The 22,908-nt window shown below is 38.5% G+C and overlaps 1 protein-coding gene and 1 pseudogene across 1 annotated transcript; both read left to right on the forward strand.

Annotated features, from left to right (window-relative positions):
* The first annotated feature begins 4,979 nt into the window (after positions 1 to 4,979).
* Positions 4,980 to 6,149, forward strand: LOC127094178 (neutral ceramidase 1). Its single transcript, XM_051033041.1, has one exon. The coding sequence runs from the start codon at positions 4,980 to 4,982 to the stop codon at positions 6,108 to 6,110; it is 1,131 nt and encodes a 376-aa protein (XP_050888998.1). The 3' UTR covers positions 6,111 to 6,149.
* Positions 6,150 to 19,965: 13,816 nt separating this feature from the next.
* LOC127094186 (neutral ceramidase 1-like) lies at positions 19,966 to 21,560 on the forward strand (annotated as a pseudogene).
* The last annotated feature ends 1,348 nt before the right edge of the window (positions 21,561 to 22,908 follow it).

The raw sequence follows: 22,908 nt of genomic DNA on the forward strand, positions 1-22,908 counted from the left end.
AATATATGGAATGGAGCTTTTTCTACCTATTGAAGTTGAGATCCCCTCTCTGAGGGTTATCATGGAAGTAGACCTCGATGAAGTTGAGTGGGTGCAGTCCATATATAATCAGCTGAATCTCATTGAAGATAAGCGCTTGACGTTTGTTTTCCATGGTTAGGTGTACCAACAATGCCTCAAGAGAGATTTTCATAAGAAGATTCTTCCTTGCTCATTCCAAGTTGGTGAGCTTGTGCTTAAAATACTTTCTCCCACACACTCGGATCCTCGGGGCAAGTGGACTCCCAACTATGAAGGACCCTTTATTGTTAAAAGGGCCTTCTTATGAGGAGCTTTCATTCTCTCCACAATAGATGGGGATGACTTTCCCATGCAGAGTTCTCTGATTCAGATACCAACGAGTTGAAGTTTATCCGTCCTCCAACCGACTTTACTTTGTTATTGCATTGCATATGCATCATAAATAAACAATCATGCATTGAAATCATACAATCCTACATGTCAAACACTCATCTTGCAACTGATATATCTCCCCAGCGTAATTTTTTAGTTTATCCCTAGCAGATCAAACCATCCAGTTTATCTGTTGCTCTTTAAAATTTCCCTTTCTCGGGAAATTTTTTGGTTACTCTTGTAATTACTCCTCTTTTACCTCAAACGTTCGAAAAGCTAACGCAATTCGCACCTTCAGGTCAAAGATGATTAAATACGGGAAGATGTCATATCCCAAAATTTACCCTCCCTTTTTCCTTTTTTCATACCTTATTTGCATACACATTCAAATCATACCATGCATGACCATTGCATTTGGTCATAGAATCACAAGCATGGCCACATTATGGTCGGTATCTTAACATTAGGGTTTCATTTTGTTTTTTATGTCAACTAACCCTAATTCCATTGAGAGGTGGTTCTTGGTTGCTCTTGTTACTCATATAGGTAATCGTGTTTCAAATCAAGGCAAACAAAGGTCTTTTGGGCCATGGAAAAGGCAAGTTTGTTCATGGTGATTCAAAGGTGGTTATTATGTTTATTTCCATTCCACACCACTCAATTTTCAAGATATCTTTAAGTTCACTCAATCCCCTAGCAAGATTTCATCAAGGGTTCCTAATTACATCATCATCATGGTTGGGAATGCAAGAAAACATCATGTTTGCAAAAGGTGTACAAGTGTGGTTGACCTAACTTGCAAGTATGCCCTACTTTTGGTCCAAGCTCCATAACTTCTTCAATTTTTATCCAAATGACAAGAATATTTGAGCCAAATTCTCCTTTTGGGATCCTACACAACTTTTATTCAAGGTTCAAACATCAATTCATCCATTTAAGACCTCATTTGTGCCATTGGCCAAGTTGCCAATTTTGGCAAAACCATGTCATGACCCCTAAATTCCACCCTTGCCATTTTCAGCTCAATTATTCTTTTGACCCCATTCCTTTTGAATTTTGTTAATATTATGGCAAAGATAATTTGTCCCAACTTTGTCTCAAAATTCACAAGGGAATCAAAAGTTATAGCATCATGAACATCGGACCTGAATATGACCTAGCATGCTGCAAGGTGCTTGACCATTTGCCTAACTCATTTTTCAGGTCATGACCTCAACTTCACAAGCCCACAACTTTCACCTTAACGATTTTCTTGGAGTGATTCTTTTTGCATCTTATTTTACTCCATGAAGTGAACATTTGGCTCAAAGGAAATCACAAAACACACGAGTGGAATGAATTTGGCCTAAACTTGAACTTGGTGATCTAACTTTGTTTTGGTCTGTGACCTATAATGTTGAAACTTGCAAAAACACGTTGGGACCACTTCCCACGTGTGCAAACCAATTACCCATGACCAAACACATTTGAAGACAACTTAAACGACCTAAAAAACTCCAAATGCATGTTTTTTGGCATCAATTTTTCATACGTTCGGGATCTGAAAATTTCTCATTCAATTCACACGAATTCAAGCCTATTCTGCGTGTATTTTTATCCCATTTCTTCACCTATAAATAGTGGAATTTATTGCATTCATTTTCAATCTTTGAAAGCCAAAGAAACCTTGCCACCATTAAAGCCTGATACCTCCAAAAACCAGTCACTCTCTTTTTTTATTCAATCTCTTTTCCTTCCAATTCTTTGCCCATAATCCTTCATCGGCATCCTCTGAAGGTGTTTAAAGATTTGATTTGGACTGGTTCCTCCTACAACCTTGCTTCCGTATGCACCATTTTTTACTTCTGAAGCTTCAATCGAGTAGGTAGATATGAGTTACCATTTCAAGCAAACAAGTTATCATTCTCTTCGTGAGGTTCCACTGATCAAAAGCCCTAACTTATTTACCATTTCTTTTTTATATTAACCATTTAATTTTACTTTTAAGAACTAGGGTTCTTCGATTTTTTGAGCAAATTCTACCTGCTCAGAGAAAATCAATTGCTCTAGTGCAGGGAGACATGAACGATGAAGTGTTTCACAAATGAATCCATGCTTGATTCAAGTTAAAAACACGACTTCATGAAGTTGCCAAATCAAACATCTGGAGGTTGAAGATAAAGATCTTCGCGTGCTTCTGTTCCAAATTCAAACCTCCCATCCAATCAGGAAGCGCCACATAACCTAGTCGTTGTATTCAAATGTTTTTAATTTCTTTTTAATTTCATTTATTTCCTTTTTCTTCTAAAATTAATTAAAAATAGCTCCCTTATTATTTTTTAATCCATTTTTTCCATAATTACATAAAAATATTTTCTACCTCATACCATTTTTTTTATTTTTTAAATAATTTTTGCATTTATTGCATATTTTCTTTTATTTTAATTTTAATTTTATTTTAACATTTTTATTTTAATCATTTTAAAACATTTTTTACTCTAAATGAGGTCAAACTTCTCATATTTTTGTTGACCTTCCACATTTTGCTTAGACTTTTATTTGATGCTTTGACCCCTCTTTGATTTTTTTTCCTTTTATTTTCTTTATTTAATCAATATTAAAATCATTTAAATTCATTTTATTTTGATTTTGTTGATCACTTGTTGTTTTGAGTTGACTTGATTGCATGTTTGATGTGTTATTCTTCATCTCAAATCATTGATATATGGACTTGAGGTTGATCAACATTCTTTGATCCAAAACTGTTGATGATGATTGTGAATCATCTTTAATACTTTGCATCAATGATAGATTAACCCTCAATGCGCCATATTTTGAGTCCTTTGATTTAAGGATAGAATGATCCTGTCATACCCCGATTTTGGCCCTAAAATTTTTTTTCCCATCAATCATTCATTTTCATTTCTCCTCATGGCCCTTTCATCGGGTCGTAAGACTATCCACCTACATTGGTTGTTTAGGCGTTGCCACTACTTGCCATTCCATAACTATTACATTTTTACCTTTCTATTTGGCTTTAGATGTTTGATATCTTTTGATAGAATTAGTTGGAATCTCATGACTTTCATTCTCATGTCTAAATTCAATCCATATTTTGTCTCTCTCATAAGACCTCATTTTCCCTTTCGATCTTAATTCAAAGAGATTCCATCCATATTCACCATCTCATATTTCTACATGTCATATTCAAATTTGCATTCACATTTTTTCATTCACATTGGAAAGATTGCCTTCATTCATACGCATACTCATTCATATTTTAATTACTTCATTCATTTTTATCATATCCATCCACTCACAACCGTCATTTTCATGACAAGTGATTAATTCATAACGTTAAAATATCACCACATGAATACCAAAAGTCTCTAAGATACAAAGAAAGATTTTTTACTTGCTACGAGAAACACCAATTTTTCATTTATATCAATGTCATATTCATTACAAATCAATAGTTGTACAAAACATACATGATTTACAAAAATGGCACTTAAGTTTTAATTACAAGGAGGAAATTGCCAACTTCACTCATAATAAACCTTGGAAAGCTGAGAAGGGAGAGTGAGCGTGCCAAGAGAGCTCTTAGTAGCCAGCACCAGATCTGTGTGGAAATTGAATCACTTTTTGATGGAGTTGATTCCTCTGAGCCATTTACCCGTGCTCGAGTTGTAGAGTTGAACAATGATTTATTCATAATCAATGGATGACGCTGGATTACAGAAGAATCAAATTGATGAGATTGTTCTTGTTGGTGGAAGCACTAGGATTCCAAAGGAACAACAACTTGTGAAGGATTTCTTTGAAGGAAAGGAACCAAACAAGGGCGTTAACCTTGTTGAAGCAGTTGACGTAGCTAATAGTCATCTAGTATGTGGACGTGGAAATATATCCTCCTGCAATAACAATGCGGCAACTCCTACACAAGAGACAAGCATTACAAATGATACAATAAATTAGTTGTTGGTCATTAACACTGGACCAAGCAACCTCGAGAAAATCTCATTTGTTGGTCACTTTAGGACAGGTTCTATTTCCATTTCTTTAACGTCAACTAGTTTTCATGATCCATCGCCCGCAAACATGATTGTAGACCTGCGGAACATATCATGCAATTTTCGAAAATGTAAGCAAGAGAATGCACATGAGTATATGGTAAACTTATTCGAGTCGATGCATAAATGTTGCCTACCTTCTGGAGTGACTAGCGAATCACCTGTTACTTTTGATAAAGGTTTTATTCATAGGATCTTCAGTGGTCGGCTACAAAGTCCAGAGAAGTAAATGCAGTGCTCTCATTCCTCCAATAGATTTTTTTTCTCGGATGGAGCAGAACAGCAATACCAATGCCAAATGCCTCTCATGTGCTAGCAATTCATTGCACGGGGTCTTGTTTCATTCTGGTTATAACATTCATTCTGGCCAACCGTAACAATTCAGAGTTTTTTTTTTCAGGCAGCATGCAACAGCCTGTCCCGACAATGAAGTCGCAGCATAAAAAGAAAAGAAAATACAAAAGATGAAAATAATGTGCATTCCAATAAGTGTAATTGTACCTTCAGTATTGAACAAGCATCACATTGGGGGATATGTTTGGTAGATTACCTGGTAGTGTGAGCAATAAAATTGAAGGAACGATGAGTAAGAAGATTACAAGTGATCCTTATGTTTCAATTTCAGTTTCAAATGTTGTGACTGGAACGACCTTTGTCATTAGCAACAGTGAAAATCCTGCTTGGACTCAACATTTCTATGTTCCTGTCATGCATAATGCTGCTGAAGTGCACTTCGTGGTTATAGAAAATAATGTAGCTATTAGTGGAATTCACACGCATGCTGGTCCCGGGGGTTATCTCCAGTATGTTGTGTATATCGTAACATCTCTTGGATTCGTTCGCCAGTCATTTGATGTTCTTGTCAATGGCATTGAGAAAAGCATTGTCCAGGCCCATGAAAATCTCCGCCCAGGATCAATTTTTGTCAATAAGGGTGAGATTTTAGATGTTGGTGTTAATCTCAGTCCTAGTGGTTATCTCAACAATCCTGCTGAAGAGAGAAGCAAATATAGATATAATGTCGATAAAGAAATGTCTCTTTTAAAGTTTGTTGATGATGAGTGGGGTCCTGTGGGAAGTTTCAATTGGTTTGCTACTCATGGGACTTCAATGAGTCGTACAAGCTCATTAGTTAGCGGGGATAATAAGGGTGTTGCTGCACGATTTATGGAAGACTGGTTTGAGCGAAAAGTTTCTGTGAGAAAAGATTCCCCTGGATTTGAAGATGACAACTTACCTCGAAGAATTTCAAACTTAATTCCCAGTCTTAATAATAATCACCATGAGTTACTCGAACTTGCTGCCTCATTCCAATCTCCTCCTGGTAGACCAGCAACCAAATCATCAAGTGTCGCTAGACGTGTGAGAGGTGTTCTTAGGCAGGACAACAAACCTAGATTTGTATCTGCATTTTATCAATCCAATTGCGGTGATGTTAGTCCAAACGTGCTTGGAGCCTTTTGTACAGACACTGGACTACCTTGCGACTTCAATCACAGCACATGTGGAGGGAAGAACGAGCTATGCTACGGCAAAGGACCTGGTTACCCCGATGAATTTGAAAGTACACGTATTATAGGGGAGAGACAGTTTAAAAAAGTAGCGGAGTTGTTTAACGGAGCATCCGAACAGATTAAAGGAAAGGTGGATTTTCGACATGTGTAATTAGATTTTTCCAAGCTCGAGGTAAATGTTTCTATCGCAGGAGCTTCTAAGAAAGTTAAGACATGCCCTGCTGCAATGGGATTCGGACTTGCTGTTGGAACAACTGATGGACCTGGAGCATTTGATTTTAAGCAAGGTGATGATCAGGGGAATCCTTTCTAAAAACTGGTCCGCAACTTATTGAAAATGCCAGACAAGGAACAATAGACTGTCAGTATCCAAAGCCCATTTTCCTCAATACCGGTAGCAAAAGGATCTAAACACCTGGAGAGATGATCATATGCAGCTTATGGATCCTCTGATTTGAGCTGCATCAACCCCCTTTGTTAGTCTTGGTCTTATTAATTACCACATAATCTGTTCCTTCATTGGCTAAATTTGGAACAGATCGTATTATAGTACATGCAAAAAGCTCTCTGACGGTATATTGAAAGAAAGAACACTGCAAATCCTTCGACCCGAAAGTGACGGACATGAAACCATGCATATGATGCTGTAAAACATTATGCTCAGCTTTAGAAGAGGATAAAATACAAGCATGGAACAACTCCAAATGAATGTCATCGATCCGATTTATTTTATCATGTGTCTCATAAACCAGGTGTCTAATGAAGTGATCAATTGCATACTCAACACAGGTGAATTCACTTTTGCTTGCCGCTCAAATCTTGCAGCTGCTTTAGGATTCTTGGTAGGCTTCCTTGAAGACTGAACACTAGTGGAGCTTGCTTTATTGATGCAGGCTGCAACTTTTCCTCTGAGACATTAAGATCCAAATTACCAACATAAGTTGTAGTATTGTTTGCATCATACTCTGGGGGACTTGTATTCGCAGGGGCGGTGTATGCTGGAACTGGATATATTGTTTTATGAGCAGTCGTATGAGCAACAACATCAACAGCAACGGTAGCATATGTCTTGACATTCTCAAAGAACAGTGGAGTCCAGCACTAACCATTTCCAAGGTCCTTTGGTCAATTTGCTCATTGTTGACGAACCCCAACCTTGACGATCCACTTGTGCCTGAAATTGCGCACATGTACAAGACGGACAGGGCCAAGTACGAGGCCACAGCCCGCAGCTGGACACAAAAGTATGCCATGGGATGATCATGCATGTCTGAGTTGTTCAATTAAAACAACAATGTCATAATTAGTGTAAAAGAGCCACAGATATTTTGAATGAATTTTAATGCTTTATTGTTTAGTGGAACTTTCTGCTCGAAATCCACCTTTGACCTCACCGAGGCGGTTGTGAGATTCGACACCGAAAAACTCCGAAACTCAACGTATCTCATGCTCCAACTTTACACGGGAGCCATGCTGACAGTTGCCCAACAGAATCTCACTTGGAAGCATTATTGTCTGCAAAATCACTAGCTACTTATGGTGATCAAGTGGGAAACATGTCAAGGAGTGTGCATGCGTAATTCACTTAACTCCTGACTTTGTTGTAAGTTGTTAAAATTACCAAAAATGGATGAAGACATTTGGTTCTGCACAACATATCATGGTCGGACAGGAAAAGAAGAATATAGAGGGTTCTCTATATCTGGTAGAGTTGTGGGAGCTGCAGGCGGAGAAAGCTGTTCGGTTAAAAATGGAGGTCCTTCAAATGTAGAAGTTGAACTATTGTCTCCTTCTGGGGATCTTGTTTCATCAGTCTTGACTTCATCATCAGGGAGCTACTTGTTTACGAACGTAATTCCAGGAAAGTATGAGCTACAAGCTTCAAATCCTGATATCAAGGTCGAAGTTAAAGGTTCCACGCAGGTGGAATTGGGCTTTGGAAATGGCGTGATTGATGATATTTCCTTTGTCCCTGGCTATAGTATCAGCGGGTATGTTGTTTCACAGGGAAACCTAATATTAGGAGTCCATATCTTCTTATATTCGAAGGATGTATCTGAGATAAAATGTTTGCAAGGTTCTGCTCATGGTCCACGACAAGAAGCAGCTCTATGTCATGTTGTAACAGATGCGAACGGAAAGTTCTCATTCAATTTAATACCTTGTGGAAGTTATGAACTAGTTCCCTACTACAAGGGTAAATGGATTTTCTGTTGGAGGCCGTGTAGTTGTTGGAAATGACATGGGAGTGGAGGGTGTTATGGTCATAGTTGATGGTCATGAAAGGTCTATTACTAACAATCAAGGATATTACAAGCTTGACCAGGTTACATCAACACACTATACCATAAAAGTCCGAAAAGAGCATTACAAATTCAAGAAGTTGGAGAAGTATATGGTATTGCCAAATATGGCTTCAATAGAAGACATTGTTGTTGTTTCATATGATATTTATGGTTTGGTTAGGATGGTTAGTAGCAGTCAGAAAGCAAAGGTGGCCTTGACTCATGGACCTGATAATGTGAAGCCGTAAAAGAAACAAACTGATGGAAATGGAAATTTCTGCTTTAAGGTTATTCCTGGCTCTGGTCAATGTCCGCGGTGTTGTGGTCTGCAAGGAAGAATGCGATCCATCTGTATCTGTGACTATTGTGAGGCAGACTTGAGCTGAAACATAGTTCCTCTGAATCAGTGACCAAGGAAGATAATTGGTGTTGTGAAACACAGTTCCTCTGAATCGCCGTACCTTCACCACCATTTTTAATCCACGATCCAAACAACACAAACACCCAAAATCAGTTAATTCCAAAACAAATTTTTCAATTAAATGAGTTGCAGTGGTGAAGTTTTTTCTTACCCACAGTGCAGTTTTGGAAATGAAGATAATTGAGGGAGGGACCACCAACTGGGGATGAGGACAAAACTTCCCAACCTCCGTACGAAGAGGCTCCACTACACAATAGAAAACATAGCAGAGGAAAGAGATGAGTAGCATATAAAAGGGAAATTACTATTCATATAGAACCCTAATTCTTTAGAGGAGCCGCTACTGTTCACCAACAAAAAAAGAGGTCGATGGCAAGGAGAAAAGAAAACCATAGTTTTTCTTGATGGTGAAGAACGCACAAGAAGATCAAAGACCAGTTCAGACGAAACCTTACCTACATCCATCGGTCAATCTCGCCGTAATCGGTTAGTTTCCTTTTCGAGTTTCTATTTCCATTTCTCCATTTTAATTTCTTAAGCTTCCATTTGTTCGGTTATCTTGCGGTAAAATCTTGATGTTCAAATGAAAAGAAAAAGGATATCTGTGCGTTAAGATGAATCTGTTTAAGTTCCGCTATTGTTTTCAACTTTGTGTTTTGTTTAAAAGGCTTGGTGCGTTTTTTCTATGTTATGTATTAGCACTTAAGACCATATGACAAGGATGCTTATCCGGTGGAGTTGGTAAAAAGGATGCTTTGGCAAGCTCCTAGTCCTAGGTTCAATTCCCATGTGTGCCATATTTTATTTTTGCAACACTTTAATTTCTATTTCACATTTTGTTTTAATCCTCTCATACTGTTTACCCCTTTTATTTTATTTTAATTGTTAAAATCGATTTTAATTTATGGATTCAACAATTCCCATGTTGTTTATCCATGATTATTTTTATCGATACATTGATGGTATTTCGCCGCGTTTTGATTAATCACATATGGCATTTCGATTGTTGTTAATATGTGCAAATCGGCTTTGAGCACGTTATCTAAATTTCTTGTTTGCTTTTTCAATTTCCATCTGCCTTGCACGTCGTTGCGTTATGCGACTTTGATTCGCATCCTCGCATCCTGATTTTTATCCGTGCACGTCCCGATGTTGTTTCTTTCAATTTAATTTTTGAGTGTTTTGTAAATATAACTTGTTATGTTATTTATTTTCTTCACATGGCTTACTCTTGGGCCTTCTTACAATGAGATAGTTCTCTTGCACTTACACTCCTACATTGCATTATTAGTTGTTTGGGCCCGATTTAATTATTCCAGTACTTTGAATCCCCATTTGACAAAATATAACTCACTCCCCCGATGTGTAATAATTTTACTGCTTTTCATTTCTTTATTTGTTTGACTGTTTAGTTAGCTACTAACATAAGAATAAAATCAACCATTTCCAAAAGATCAAAAATAAGACTCGATCCAATGTCGAGTATTTTCTCAATAAACAAATCAATCCATTTCTTCCTCCCATTCTATTCCATTTCTTTCAAATCGTCATCAAATGCTTGATTCAACGTCAAGCCATTTTTCATAATAAAAACTCAAAAATATTAATTCATATTCAAGACCTTTTCAATAAAGATGGAAATGGAACGTGGTGGATACCACGCACTCCTGAGACTAGGGTTCGAGATGGATGTCTCGCCTATCCTAGCTCTCGCCATCATCCAAATTTATTTATTCAGTTTCTCTCAAAACACTCATTCAAATGTTTTCTCAATCACTCATCAAATGCTTGATCCAACATCGAGCCATTTTCACAACAAAACTCAAAATACTTAATTCCTATCTAAACACTTTTCAATAAAGATGGAAATGGAACGTGGTGGATACCATGCACTCCTGAGATTAAGATTCGAGGTGGATGCCTCGCCTATCTTAGCTCTCACCATCATTTAAAATTGTCAATGCGGTTTCTTCAAACCCTTTCTCAATCAAATTCAAAACACTTAATCCTTATTAAACACTTTTTACAAATAAGATGGAAATGGAACGTGGTGGATACCACGCACTCCTGAGACTAGGATTCGAGATAGATGTCTCGCTCATCCAAGTTCTCGCCATTATTCAAAACACATCAAACCAATCAATTTCTTTTCTCGCCGCCATGCGATTGACCCTCTTAAACCTTTTCTCAAACGAAAAGGTGTTTTGTTTCAAAACAATACAAGGCAATGTTTTTCCACCTATTTTGGGTAGTCCAACAATGTTTTCATCGATTTGACACAAAGTAGCTTTCGCTAAAATCGACCAACAAACAAAGATTTTTCTACCCAAAACTACGTAAGCCTTGATTTCTCTGTTGAGATACATAGGAGCAGGATTTGTAAATCTTGTCAGGCCCACTAATAAAAAACTTAGGTTTAGTCCTTCGTCGAAAATCCAAAAATATTCTCCTTTCTTCTATTCTTTCTTTCCCACCTAATAACTTGAAAAACCTAACATTTCAAACTAACATTAACGCACACAACTAACCTAATGGTTCCCGTTGAGTACAACGGACGTGAGGGGTGCTAATACCTTCCCCTTGCGTAATCGACACCCGAACCCTGATTTGGTTGCGACGACCATAATCATTGTCATTTTATCTTGGGTTTTATCGATATTTCCCCTTTCCTTTTTAGGAATAAATAAAGTTCGGTGGCGAATCTGTTCAGTCCATCATTGCGAGCGTGCGATTGCGCGTCGCTAGGTTGTATTCCCATTTTTCCGAGGTACGACAGATGGCGACTTTGCTGGGGACCTAAGCGATCCCTAAGTGAGTTAAGCCTAGTTAGGACGTTTTTGTGCCTTTGTTTGTTTAAATTGTATGGCTTTTCCTTATTTATTGCTTTTATTATCTTTATCGTTATATTGGTATATTTGTTGTATATTGGTTCCACTGTGTTGGGTACTTGGGTATTTGATTGCAAACCATGTGGGAAAGACTATATACCAGAGTCTAGAGTAAAAAAACATAAGATAGGATGATGGTTGAGTAGTACAGACTCCCGAGGTGAATACTTTGTAAGAGTCGGTACGAGAACCTCACTTAGAGTAGATCCTTTTGTGAATATTGTCGCCCGAGGTGGATGCCTCGTAAGCTTCAATGTTTCAAAGGGGTCCATGACTCTAAGAACCTTTTAGAACATTGAACATTTGGCCAACTAGAAATGATGGTTGCGTAGTATGGATTCACGAAGTGAATACTTCGTAAGAATCGATACGAGAACATCGCTCAGAATAAATTCTCTAGATGGAGTTGACGATCGGAAAGTATTTTCCGTAAGCGTCAAACATTCTTTTGAATCCATGACTCTGAGTACCCTGTCTAGAACCAAGTCGATGGTTGCATAGTATGGACTCTCGATGTGGATACTTCGTAAGAGTCGGTACGAGAACCTCACCCATAATAGATTCCCTTGATGGAGTTGACGACCAGAAAGTATTTTCCGTAAGCGTCAAACATTCTTGTGAATCAATGACTCTAGGGATCCTTTGTAACAAAGCCCTAGATCATACCCGGTGAGAACCTATTCTTGGAAAGCAATCAGATTCATCAGTACCTCAGACTTTTGAACCCGTGTATTTAAAAAAAACAAATATGCATGGCTTGCATTACATTCATTCACATTCCATTACATCTGCATCTCATCATAATGCATGTCAGTTTCCAGACAAAATACGGAAAAAAAACTCATCCATCATTTGTCCATGATTCAGCAAAATGATTCCTGACACGCGTTTAGGACAAGGAACCATGTCTCAAGAGATGATGGACGAGCTAAGGAAAGGTCAAGAAGAATTGAAGGAGGAACTCAATCTTTTGAAGAGCCAAGTGGGATGGGTCGTGGAAACCCTGCAAGCCTTATTGAGGAAAGAGGGCCATCCCATACCCATTGCTACAACAGAGGGAGCTACTACTCCACATCCATCTAATGTTACCCCAAGTCAAGGGAAATTCTATATGGCAACTCCTCACCTACTAGCATATGGACCTCCCTTAGGATGTCATCATCAACATCCTCTGACTATTCCCCCTCAAAATCACTGAAGTCATGTTCAAAGAAAAAATCAGAATCAGAACAAGGGGAACAAAAATCACAACGACCCGATTCCGGTGCCATATAACAAGCTCTACCTGCAACTGATCCAGAATGCTTTGGGGATCCCTCGAGCTCTCACACATGCATCACCATACCTGCCATGCTACCATCCAAATGCAACATGTGAGTTCCATAAAGGGGCAGTGGGATATGACCTAGATTCTTGCTTAGCGTTGAAAGCCTTGGTACGAGAGCTGATTAACAAAAAAAGCTTAGTCTTTGAAGAAGATCACCCGAAGGTCAAGTGCGAATACCATACTGGAACAATGGGGAACTCCATCGAGGAATGCAAGAGTTTTAAGTTCAAGCTGCAAAGATTGATTGACATTAGGTCACCAACACTCAAGGAGGAAAGCTCATATACATACATCTTGATTTCTGGGCCAAGTAGCGAGAAAGGCAAAGTACCTCAGAAACCCCTCAAGGTTTTGTACCACAAGGAAGAAATCAAGGAGGTGGCTAATGAGGTATCATCGTTTCCCGATAAGAGAATTGAGATATCACCTTGGATTTCTAATGTCACGACCCATGGCAACGGAAGCAAAGGAGAAGTGAGTAGTGGATCCAAGAGGGTTGCAACCAACGATCAGATTGAAGGAAAAGAATTTGAAGATCATCGTGCCAATATCAAAAAGTTTGTTGATCCCAACCTTCAAGTGGCTGAAAATGAGCAGTTAGCAATGCCCGAAGTGTCGTACCAGCAAACGCTACCTTTTGGTCTTCATTACAAACAATCCTGGTTTGCTCCTCATCTAAATCAACAAGCCTAAGGCCCGAGATATCAAAATCAGCATAGGCCTCAAAATAACTTGGAAAGAAGAGACGATCCTCGTCATCCAATCCTCATGACATATAGCCAACTCCTACAACCTCTTATTCAAAACTCGTTGGTGGTTCCCAAGTCTCTTAAGCCGGTTCCACAACCTTACCCACCCGGGTATGACCCAAATGTGAAATGTGAATATCATGTCGGATTAGAAGGGCACTCAACTGAAGACTGCAACGCTTTCAAAGCCAAAGTACAATAGTTGATTGACAACAGGTACATAGCCTTTCAAGAAGGAAGCTTGGTGGTAAACGTTAACCCATCGGCCGGATAAGTGCGAAGGTCTCAAGGGGTGTCCCCATAGGTTAATGGATCAAGTTTGAAGAAGTCATTCCCTAAAGCTGGCAATCATTTGTTGTTTCAGCATTTCTTTTGTAGTTTCCTCGCACGGTGATTGTTAATTGCTTTTAAGCATTGTTGTTTTCTTTGAATTGGCAAGATTAATGAAATGTTTATGCATCTTTTGAATTGATCCATTCGTATTCACTCGTTTTTCATTCATGTTAAAAACAAAAATACTCCTCGCCATTCACTTTTGTTTATCAAACCGTTGTGTTAACAAAGATTGGAAGGAGGATGATGAAAACGAAACACCTGAAATTGTTGTGGTATGCTTTTGAGTAAAACCTTGTTGATGATGTAAGGCATTGTTTCAAATCTCTAAACACTGGAGTGATAAGGAGTTAATCCCTAGACAACCACTTTGAGCCTAGAAGTTGGTGTTTATTTCGGATCTAAAACCCTTAATCGTAACCTGGGGCAGGGTAGTTGTGTTCAGATAGTTTGACCGTGCATTCGATCTTTCAAAAAAAAATCGTCCATATGTACGCCCTCCAATTAGGTTCAACCACATGTTATCCTTCGCGCACATGTTGAGGTGTCGAAGAAGTTGAGAAAAGCTAAAATTAGTGTTGGTTGATCCTCATCCACCAATAACCGTGCAGTCAAGACGTAAAAAAAAAACAAAAAAAACTCCGCTAAGTCAAACACCACAAAATGACTTAGGCAAAAATCAGGGATAAAGAAAATCAATCAAAAGAGGTCATTAAATCCTCAACAAAAATAAAATAAGGTGATTGCCATTTCAAGAAAATTTCACCTTGAATCCTCATTTTCACTTTCGCACCTTCAAAGTCGAATGCGTGTACTGAATTAACTGAACATAGGAACTGGAGATCATTAAGAAGAAGGGGTGGGTAGAAATAAATTTTGAGCCTTATATCCTTTTGTTTCAAAAAACCGTGAACCAGACCACGTTACAATCCTTAAAAGACCTAATTGAGGCCGAGTTTATTCTGAAAGCATACAACAACAAGGTTGTGTTAACCTGACTCCAAATGATTTTTGTTAACCATTTGATGGCACAGACTTGCATACTGTGAATGACTAGATCACCATTGTGTTCTTATCAAGGATCCTTCACTATATTTCACCTGTTTATATCAATAAATTTTAATTTCAAATTTTTGCATAAACACTGCATTAAAATTACCATTTTGGAATGAACAATCTTATTTGCGAGTCAACACTTAGCATCAAAGAAATTCCAACAATATACAGTTGAGGAACTTGATAAAGTGAAAGAAGTCCAGTCAGGGGAAATCACTTTGAGTATTAGTCAATCCGAGCCAATCACCCCGAGATTCAGTTAGCCAAGAGTAATTTGCTTCAAGACTTAGACCGGGGCAAGCCACCTCAGAAGCTCATTAAGTCCAACTATCCAAGGACAGTCAATCAGGAGTCTACCATTCCAACATTTGGTTAATCTGGGTCAGATCACTGCGGTATTCAAACATTAGGGCAAGCCATCTTGATATCGTCTCATGGAAAGTTGTTCCAAACTTACTTTCAAGGTGAACATCTTCAAAGACCCAACAGACTGGGGCAAGATGAGTCACAGAGGGGAAGAATCTCTTTCTTCATGCTTTCAAATTGCTCAAACAAATTCTGCCATATGTCAACAACTATTGAGTTTAAGATGAGTGCCTGAAAATTATGTTAACACGATTCATTAATCCTCCGAAAGGATCCATTTGGCTAAGTTGTGGATGTCAAGCTTGATGGAATTCTCCTTTGACAACATATATCACAAAATATTTGGTTGAGTTCTCAGTGTTGAGGAATCATGATCTCCATAAAAAGTCTTTACAAACTCCTAGTCCACTCAAGTGTTATCATTTTCATATCATGATCATTCATATATCATGCATAAAAGAAAATTCAAACCATGCATAGCCGAAATGTACTTTGTGCTCATTTTGCATTAACTCAGGTCTTGTTGTTGATCCTATATCCTTTGACCTCTAATTCCAGTTTGTCTTTGGTGCCCTTAAACCATCATCCGGTTTTCGCAGTCATTTTCAAGTCTAACTCAGTTGGCAATTTTGTCTATGAGGTTCATTTCCTTTTTGGATTATCTGATAAATTTCCAGATTACTCCTTGGTTTATTGATGTATTTCCATAACTTGTCTGATGTGTTTCCAGATGTTTCCTCACCTATCTGATGTGTGCTTAAATATGTTTGGCTTGTATTCTGATGTATTTCCAGAATTTCCTCGGCGTATTATCGGATATGTCTGTATTTTGTTGTATCTCCAGAATATCACTTGTAATTCTGATGCATTTCCAGAATCCGTTTCTTTTACTCTCCGATAAATTCCCGAACATGTCATTTTTGTTCTGACTCACTTCTAGAACCCTTATGCCATTCCCTAGCACTATTTTAAGGCTCATTGGTGTCTCATAAAATTCAGCTGTCACTAGCATTATTCCAAGCTCAGTTGTTACTAGAACTCATTTTAAACCCAATTGTCGTTGGCATCACTATCAGTCTATTTGTGAATACATTTGTAACTGATATCTGAAGTTTGGTTGTCGCCAACATCATTTCAAGTCCAGTTGTTGCTGGCAAACTCCATTGTAGCCGGTAATTGTTTACTAATGACTTTTGTAAAGTCCAGTTGTTGTTAGCATCTATCCGTTAGAATCTGGTTGTAATCCATTGCTTACGGTCAAAGTCCAATTGTTGTTGGCACGTACAGAGAGTTTGAATACCCTATCTTTCCTGATGGTTCCGTGAAAGTCATGTATGACTCATCATCTTGAGGAGTTCCCAGAAGCTTGGAGGTTTTTCGTGTTAGAAAACTCCAATGATGTTGGTTTTGTTTGATTTCTATGTAAAGAATCATCGTAGCTTTTTGCGTGGATGATCTACTTATAAGAAGACTCTCGTTTATCTTTGTTTTGCATAAATTCCCTGTTAGGAATCTCCAAAAATCTGTGATTGGATGAATTTCGTGTGAGAAATAACCAGAACTATCAGATGTATTCTAAAGTGTCAGGTCATGTATGAACCTATTGATGAAACTTGCTTTGTATGTTTTCCAATATTCTCAGGTCATGTATGAACCTATTGATAAAACTCCCTTTGATTTTTCCCAAGTAATGTCAGGTCATGTATGAACCTGTTAATTGAGCATTCTTTGAATAGTCAAGTGTTGTCAGGTCATGTATGAACCTGTTGTTGAAAATTCTCTGAATGTTCCTGTTTTGTCAGGTCATGTATGAACCTGCTGTTGAGCTTTTATTCCAAGTATTACCAGGTCATGTCTAAACCTATTTTGAAGAATCTTTCTCTATGATTATTTCAGTGTTGTCAGGTCATGTATGAACTTGTTGATACACTCTCTTTGATTTTTCTATTTGTTGTCAAGTCATGTTTGAACTTGCTGTCAGAACCGTTCTTGGTATTCCCCAGCATTGTCAAGTCATGTATGAACCCGTTGCTGTTGAGCCTTTATTCCAGTATTACCAGGTCATGTCTGAACCTGTTTTGAAGAATCTTTCTCTATGATTATTTCAGTGTTATCAGGTCATGTATGAACTTGTTGATACACTCTCTTTGATTTTTCTATTTGTTGTCAAGTCATGTTTGAACTTGCTGTCAGAACCGTTCTGGGTATTCCCCAGCATTGTCAGGTCATGTATGAACCCGTTGCTGTTGAGCCTTTATTCCAGTATTACCAGGTCACGTCTGAACCTGTTTTGAAGAATCTTTTTCTTTGATTATTCCAGTGTTGTCAGGTCATGTATGAACCTGTTGCTGAACCTTTTGTTCCAATGTTGTCAAGTCATGTATGAACTTGTTGTGGAAATTTTCTCAAAATGTTCAAGTTTAGTGATTCATGTGTGAACTTACTGGCGAAATATCTTGTATTCTAAGTGTCATTTATCAAATTTCACTTCGAGTACTCTCCGGTGTGTGTCTGACTCTCCAGCAGGATTGTTATCCCCAGCGGTTTGTTTTGCCCTATTGTGTCTGTCTCCCTATGGACCATCATTATTCCCCACAGATTGGTCTGTCCAGTAGCATCTCCTGTTAAGGATTCACTGTATCCCTAACAGATAAATTCAAAAAAAATAAAGAATCCTGCATCCATGCATATCATATCATAGCATTTTCATTTTTCAGGTTCAAAATCTGGGTCTCCATGGTATTTAACCATCCCCCACTACGATCCGATGAAAAAGTGTTGTTTCAGCTTCCTCTGGTGGAGGATGTTTAAATAGGGGCAACTGTCATACCCCGATTTTGGCCCTGAAAAATTTTTCTCCAACAATCATTCATTTGCATTTCTCCTCATGACCCTTTCATCGGGTCGTAAGACTATCCACCTACATTGGTTGTTTAGGCGTTGCCACTACTTGCCATTCCATAACTATTAGATTTTTACCTTTCTATTTGGCTTTAGATGTTTGATATCTTTTGATAGAATCAGTTGGAATCTCATAACTTTCATTCTCATGTCTAAATTCAATCCATGTTTTGTCTCTCTCATAGGACCTCATTTTCCCCTTCGATCTTAATTCAAAGAGATTCCATCCATATTCACCATCTCATATTTCTACATGTCATATTCAAATTTGCATTCACATTTTTTCATTCATATTGGAAATCTTCCATTCATTCATACGCATACTCATTCATATTTTAATTACTTCATTCATTTTTATCATATCCATCCACTCACAACCGTCATTTTCATGACAAGTAATTAATTCATAACCTTAAAATATCACCACATGAATACACGAAGTCTCTAAGATACAAAGAAAGATTTTTTACTTGCTACGAGAAACACCAATTTTTCATTTATATCAATGCCATATTCATTACAAATCAATAGTTGTCCAAAACATATATGATTTACAAAAATGGCACTTAAGTTTTAATTACAAGGAGGAAATTGCCAACTTCGCTCATAATAAACCTTGGAAAGCTGAGAAGGGAGAGTGAGCGTGCCAAGAGAGCTCTTAGTAGCCAGCACCAGATCCGTGTGGAAATTGAATCACTTTTTGATGGAGTTGATTTCTCTGAGCCATTTACCCGTGCTCGAGTTGTAGAGTTGAACAATGATTTGTTCAGAATCAATGGATGATGCTGGATTACAGAAGGCAATGGATGACGCTGGATTACAAAAGAATCAAATTGATGAGATTGTTCTTGTTGGTGGAAGCACTAGGATTCCAAAGGAACAACAACTTGTGAAGGATTTCTTTGAAGGGAAGGAACCAAACAAGGGTGTTAACCCTGTTGAAGCAGTTGACGTAGCTAATGGTCATCTAGTATGTGGACGTGGAAATATATCCTCCTGCAATAACAATGCGGCAACTCCTACACAAGAGACAAGCATTACAAATGATACAATAAATTAGTTGTTGGTCATTAACACTGGACCAAGCAACCTCAAGAAAATCTCATTTGTTGGTCACTTCAGGACAGGTTCTATTTCCATTTCTTTAACGTCAACTGGTTTTCATGATCCATCACCCGCAAACATGGTTGTAGACCTGCGAAACATATCATGCAATTTTCGAAAATGTAAGCAAGAGAATGCACATGAGTATATGGTAAACTTATTCGAGTCGATGCATCAATGTTGCCTACCTTCTGGAGTGACCAGCAAATCACTTTGATAAAGGTTTTATTCATAGGATCTTCGGTGGTCGGCTACGAAGTCAAGAGAAGTAAATGCAGTGTTCTCATTCCTCCAGCTGATTTTTTTCTCGGATGGAGCAGAACAACAATACCAATGCCAAATGCCTCTCATGTGGTAGCAATTCATTGCACGGGGTCTTGTTTCATTCTGGTTACAGCATTCATTCTGGCCAACCGTAACAATTCAGAGGTTTTTTTTTCAGGCAGCATGCAACAGCCTGTCCCGACAATGAAGTCGCAGCATAAAAAGAAAAGAAAATACAAAAGATGAAAATAATGTGAATTCCAATAAGTGTAATTGTACCTTCAGTATTGAACAAGCATCACATTGGGGGATATGTTTGGTAGATTACCTGGTAGTGTGAGCAATAAAATTGAAGGAACGATGAGTAAGAAGATTACAAGTGATCCTTATGTTTCAATTTCAGTTTCAAATGTTGTGACTGGAAGGACCTTTGTCATTAGCAACGGTGAAAATCCTGCTTGGACTCAACATTTCTATGTTCCTGTCATGCATAATGCTGCTGGAGTGCACTTCGTGGTTACAAAAAATAATGTAGCTATTAGTGGAATTCACATGCATGCTGGTCCCGGGGGTTATCTCCAGTATGTTGTGTATATCCTAACATCTCTTGGAATCGTTCGCTAGTCATTTGATGTTCTTGTCGATGGCATTGAGAAAAGCATTGTCCAGGCCCATGAAAATCTCCGCCCAGGATCAATTTTTGTCAATAAGGGTGAGATTTTAGATGTTGGTGTTAATCGCAGTCCTAGTGGTTATCTCAACAATCCTGCTGAAGAGAGAAGCAAATATAGATATAATGTCGATAAAGAAATGTCTCTTTTAAAGTTTGTTGATGATGAGTGGGGTCCTGTGGGAAGTTTCAATTGGTTTGCTACTCATGGGACTTCAATGAGTCGTACAAACTCATTAGTTAGCGGGGATAATAAGGGTGTTGCTGCACGATTTATGGAAGACTGGTTTGAGCGAAAAGTTTCTGTGAGAAAAGATTCCCCTGGATTTGAAGATGACAGCTTACCTCGAAGAATTTCAAACTTAATTCCCAGTCTTAATAATAATCACCATGAGTTACTCGAACTTGCTGCCTCATTCCAATCTCCTCCTGGTAGACCAGCAACCAAATCATCAAGTGTCGCTAGACGTGTGAGAGGTGTTCTTAGGCAGGACAACAAACCTAGATTTGTATCTGCATTTTATCAATCCAATTGCGGTGATGTTAGTCCAAACGTGCTTGGAGCCTTTTGTACAGACACTGGACTACCTTGCGACTTCAATCACAGCACATGTGGAGGGAAGAACGAGCTATGCTACGGCAAAGGACCTGGTTACCCCGATGAATTTGAAAGTACACGTATTATAGGGGAGAGACAGTTTAAAAAAGTAGCGGAGTTGTTTAACGGAGCATCCGAACAGATTAAAGGAAAGGTGGATTTTCGACATGTGTAATTAGATTTTTCCAAGCTCGAGGTAAATGTTTCTATCGCAGGAGCTTCTAAGAAAGTTAAGACATGCCCTGCTGCAATGGGATTCGGACTTGCTGCTGAAACAACTGATGGACCTGGAGCATTTGATTTTAAGCAAGGTGATGATCAGGGGAATCCTTTCTGGAAACTGGTCCGCAACTTATTGAAAATGCCAGACAAGGAACAATAGACTGTCAGTATCCAAAGCCCATTTTCCTCAATACCGGTAGCAAAAGGATCTAAACACCTGGAGAGATGATCATATGCAGCTTATGGATCCTCTGATTTGAGCTGCATCAACCCCCTTTGTTAGTCTTGGTCTTATTAATTACCACATAATCTGTTCCTTCATTGGCTAAATTTGGAACAGATCGTATTATAGTACATGCAAAAAGCTCTCTGACGGTATATTGAAAGAAAGAACACTGCAAATCCTTCGACCCGAAAGTGACGGACATGAAACCATGCATATGATGCTGTAAAACATTATGCTCAGCTTTAGAAGAGGATAAAATACAAGCATGGAACAACTCCAAATGAATGTCATCGATCCGATTTATTTTATCATGTGTCTCATAAACCAGGTGTCTAATGAAGTGATCAATTGCATACTCAACACAGGTGAATTCACTTTTGCTTGCCGCTCAAATCTTGCAGCTGCTTTAGGATTCTTGGTAGGCTTCCTTGAAGACTGAACACTAGTGGAGCTTGCTTTATTGATGCAGGCTGCAACTTTTCCTCTGAGACATTAAGATCCAAATTACCAACATAAGTTGTAGTATTGTTTGCATCATACTCTGGGGGACTTGTATTCGCAGGGGCGGTGTATGCTGGAACTGGATATATTGTTTTATGAGCAGTCGTATGAGCAACAACATCAACAGCAACGGTAGCATATGTCTTGACATTCTCAAAGAACAGTGGAGTCCAGCACTAACCATTTCCAAGGTCCTTTGGTCAATTTGCTCATTGTTGACGAACCCCAACCTTGACGATCCACTTGTGCCTGAAATTGCGCACATGTACAAGACGGACAGGGCCAAGTACGAGGCCACAGCCCGCAGCTGGACACAAAAGTATGCCATGGGATGATCATGCATGTCTGAGTTGTTCAATTAAAACAACAATGTCATAATTAGTGTAAAAGAGCCACAGATATTTTGAATGAATTTTAATGCTTTATTGTTTAGTGGAACTTTCTGCTCGAAATCCACCTTTGACCTCACCGAGGCGGTTGTGAGATTCGACACCGAAAAACTCCGAAACTCAACGTATCTCATGCTCCAACTTTACACGGGAGCCATGCTGACAGTTGCCCAACAGAATCTCACTTGGAAGCATTATTGTCTGCAAAATCACTAGCTACTTATGGTGATCAAGTGGGAAACATGTCAAGGAGTGTGCATGCGTAATTCACTTAACTCCTGACTTTGTTGTAAGTTGTTAAAATTACCAAAATGGATGAAGACATTTGGTTCTGCACAACATATCATGGTCGGACAGGAAAAGAAGAATATAGAGGGTTCTCTATATCTGGTAGAGTTGTGGGAGCTGCAGGCGGAGAAAGCTGTTCGGTTAAAAATGGAGGTCCTTCAAATGTAGAAGTTGAACTATTGTCTCCTTCTGGGGATCTTGTTTCATCAGTCTTGACTTCATCATCAGGGAGCTACTTGTTTACGAACGTAATTCCAGGAAAGTATGAGCTACAAGCTTCAAATCCTGATATCAAGGTCGAAGTTAAAGGTTCCACGCAGGTGGAATTGGGCTTTGGAAATGGGGTGATTGATGATATTTC

This window comes from Lathyrus oleraceus, chromosome 1 (genome assembly GCF_024323335.1).
Source record: "Lathyrus oleraceus cultivar Zhongwan6 chromosome 1, CAAS_Psat_ZW6_1.0, whole genome shotgun sequence".
NCBI classification, from domain to species: Eukaryota; Viridiplantae; Streptophyta; class Magnoliopsida; order Fabales; family Fabaceae; genus Lathyrus; species Lathyrus oleraceus.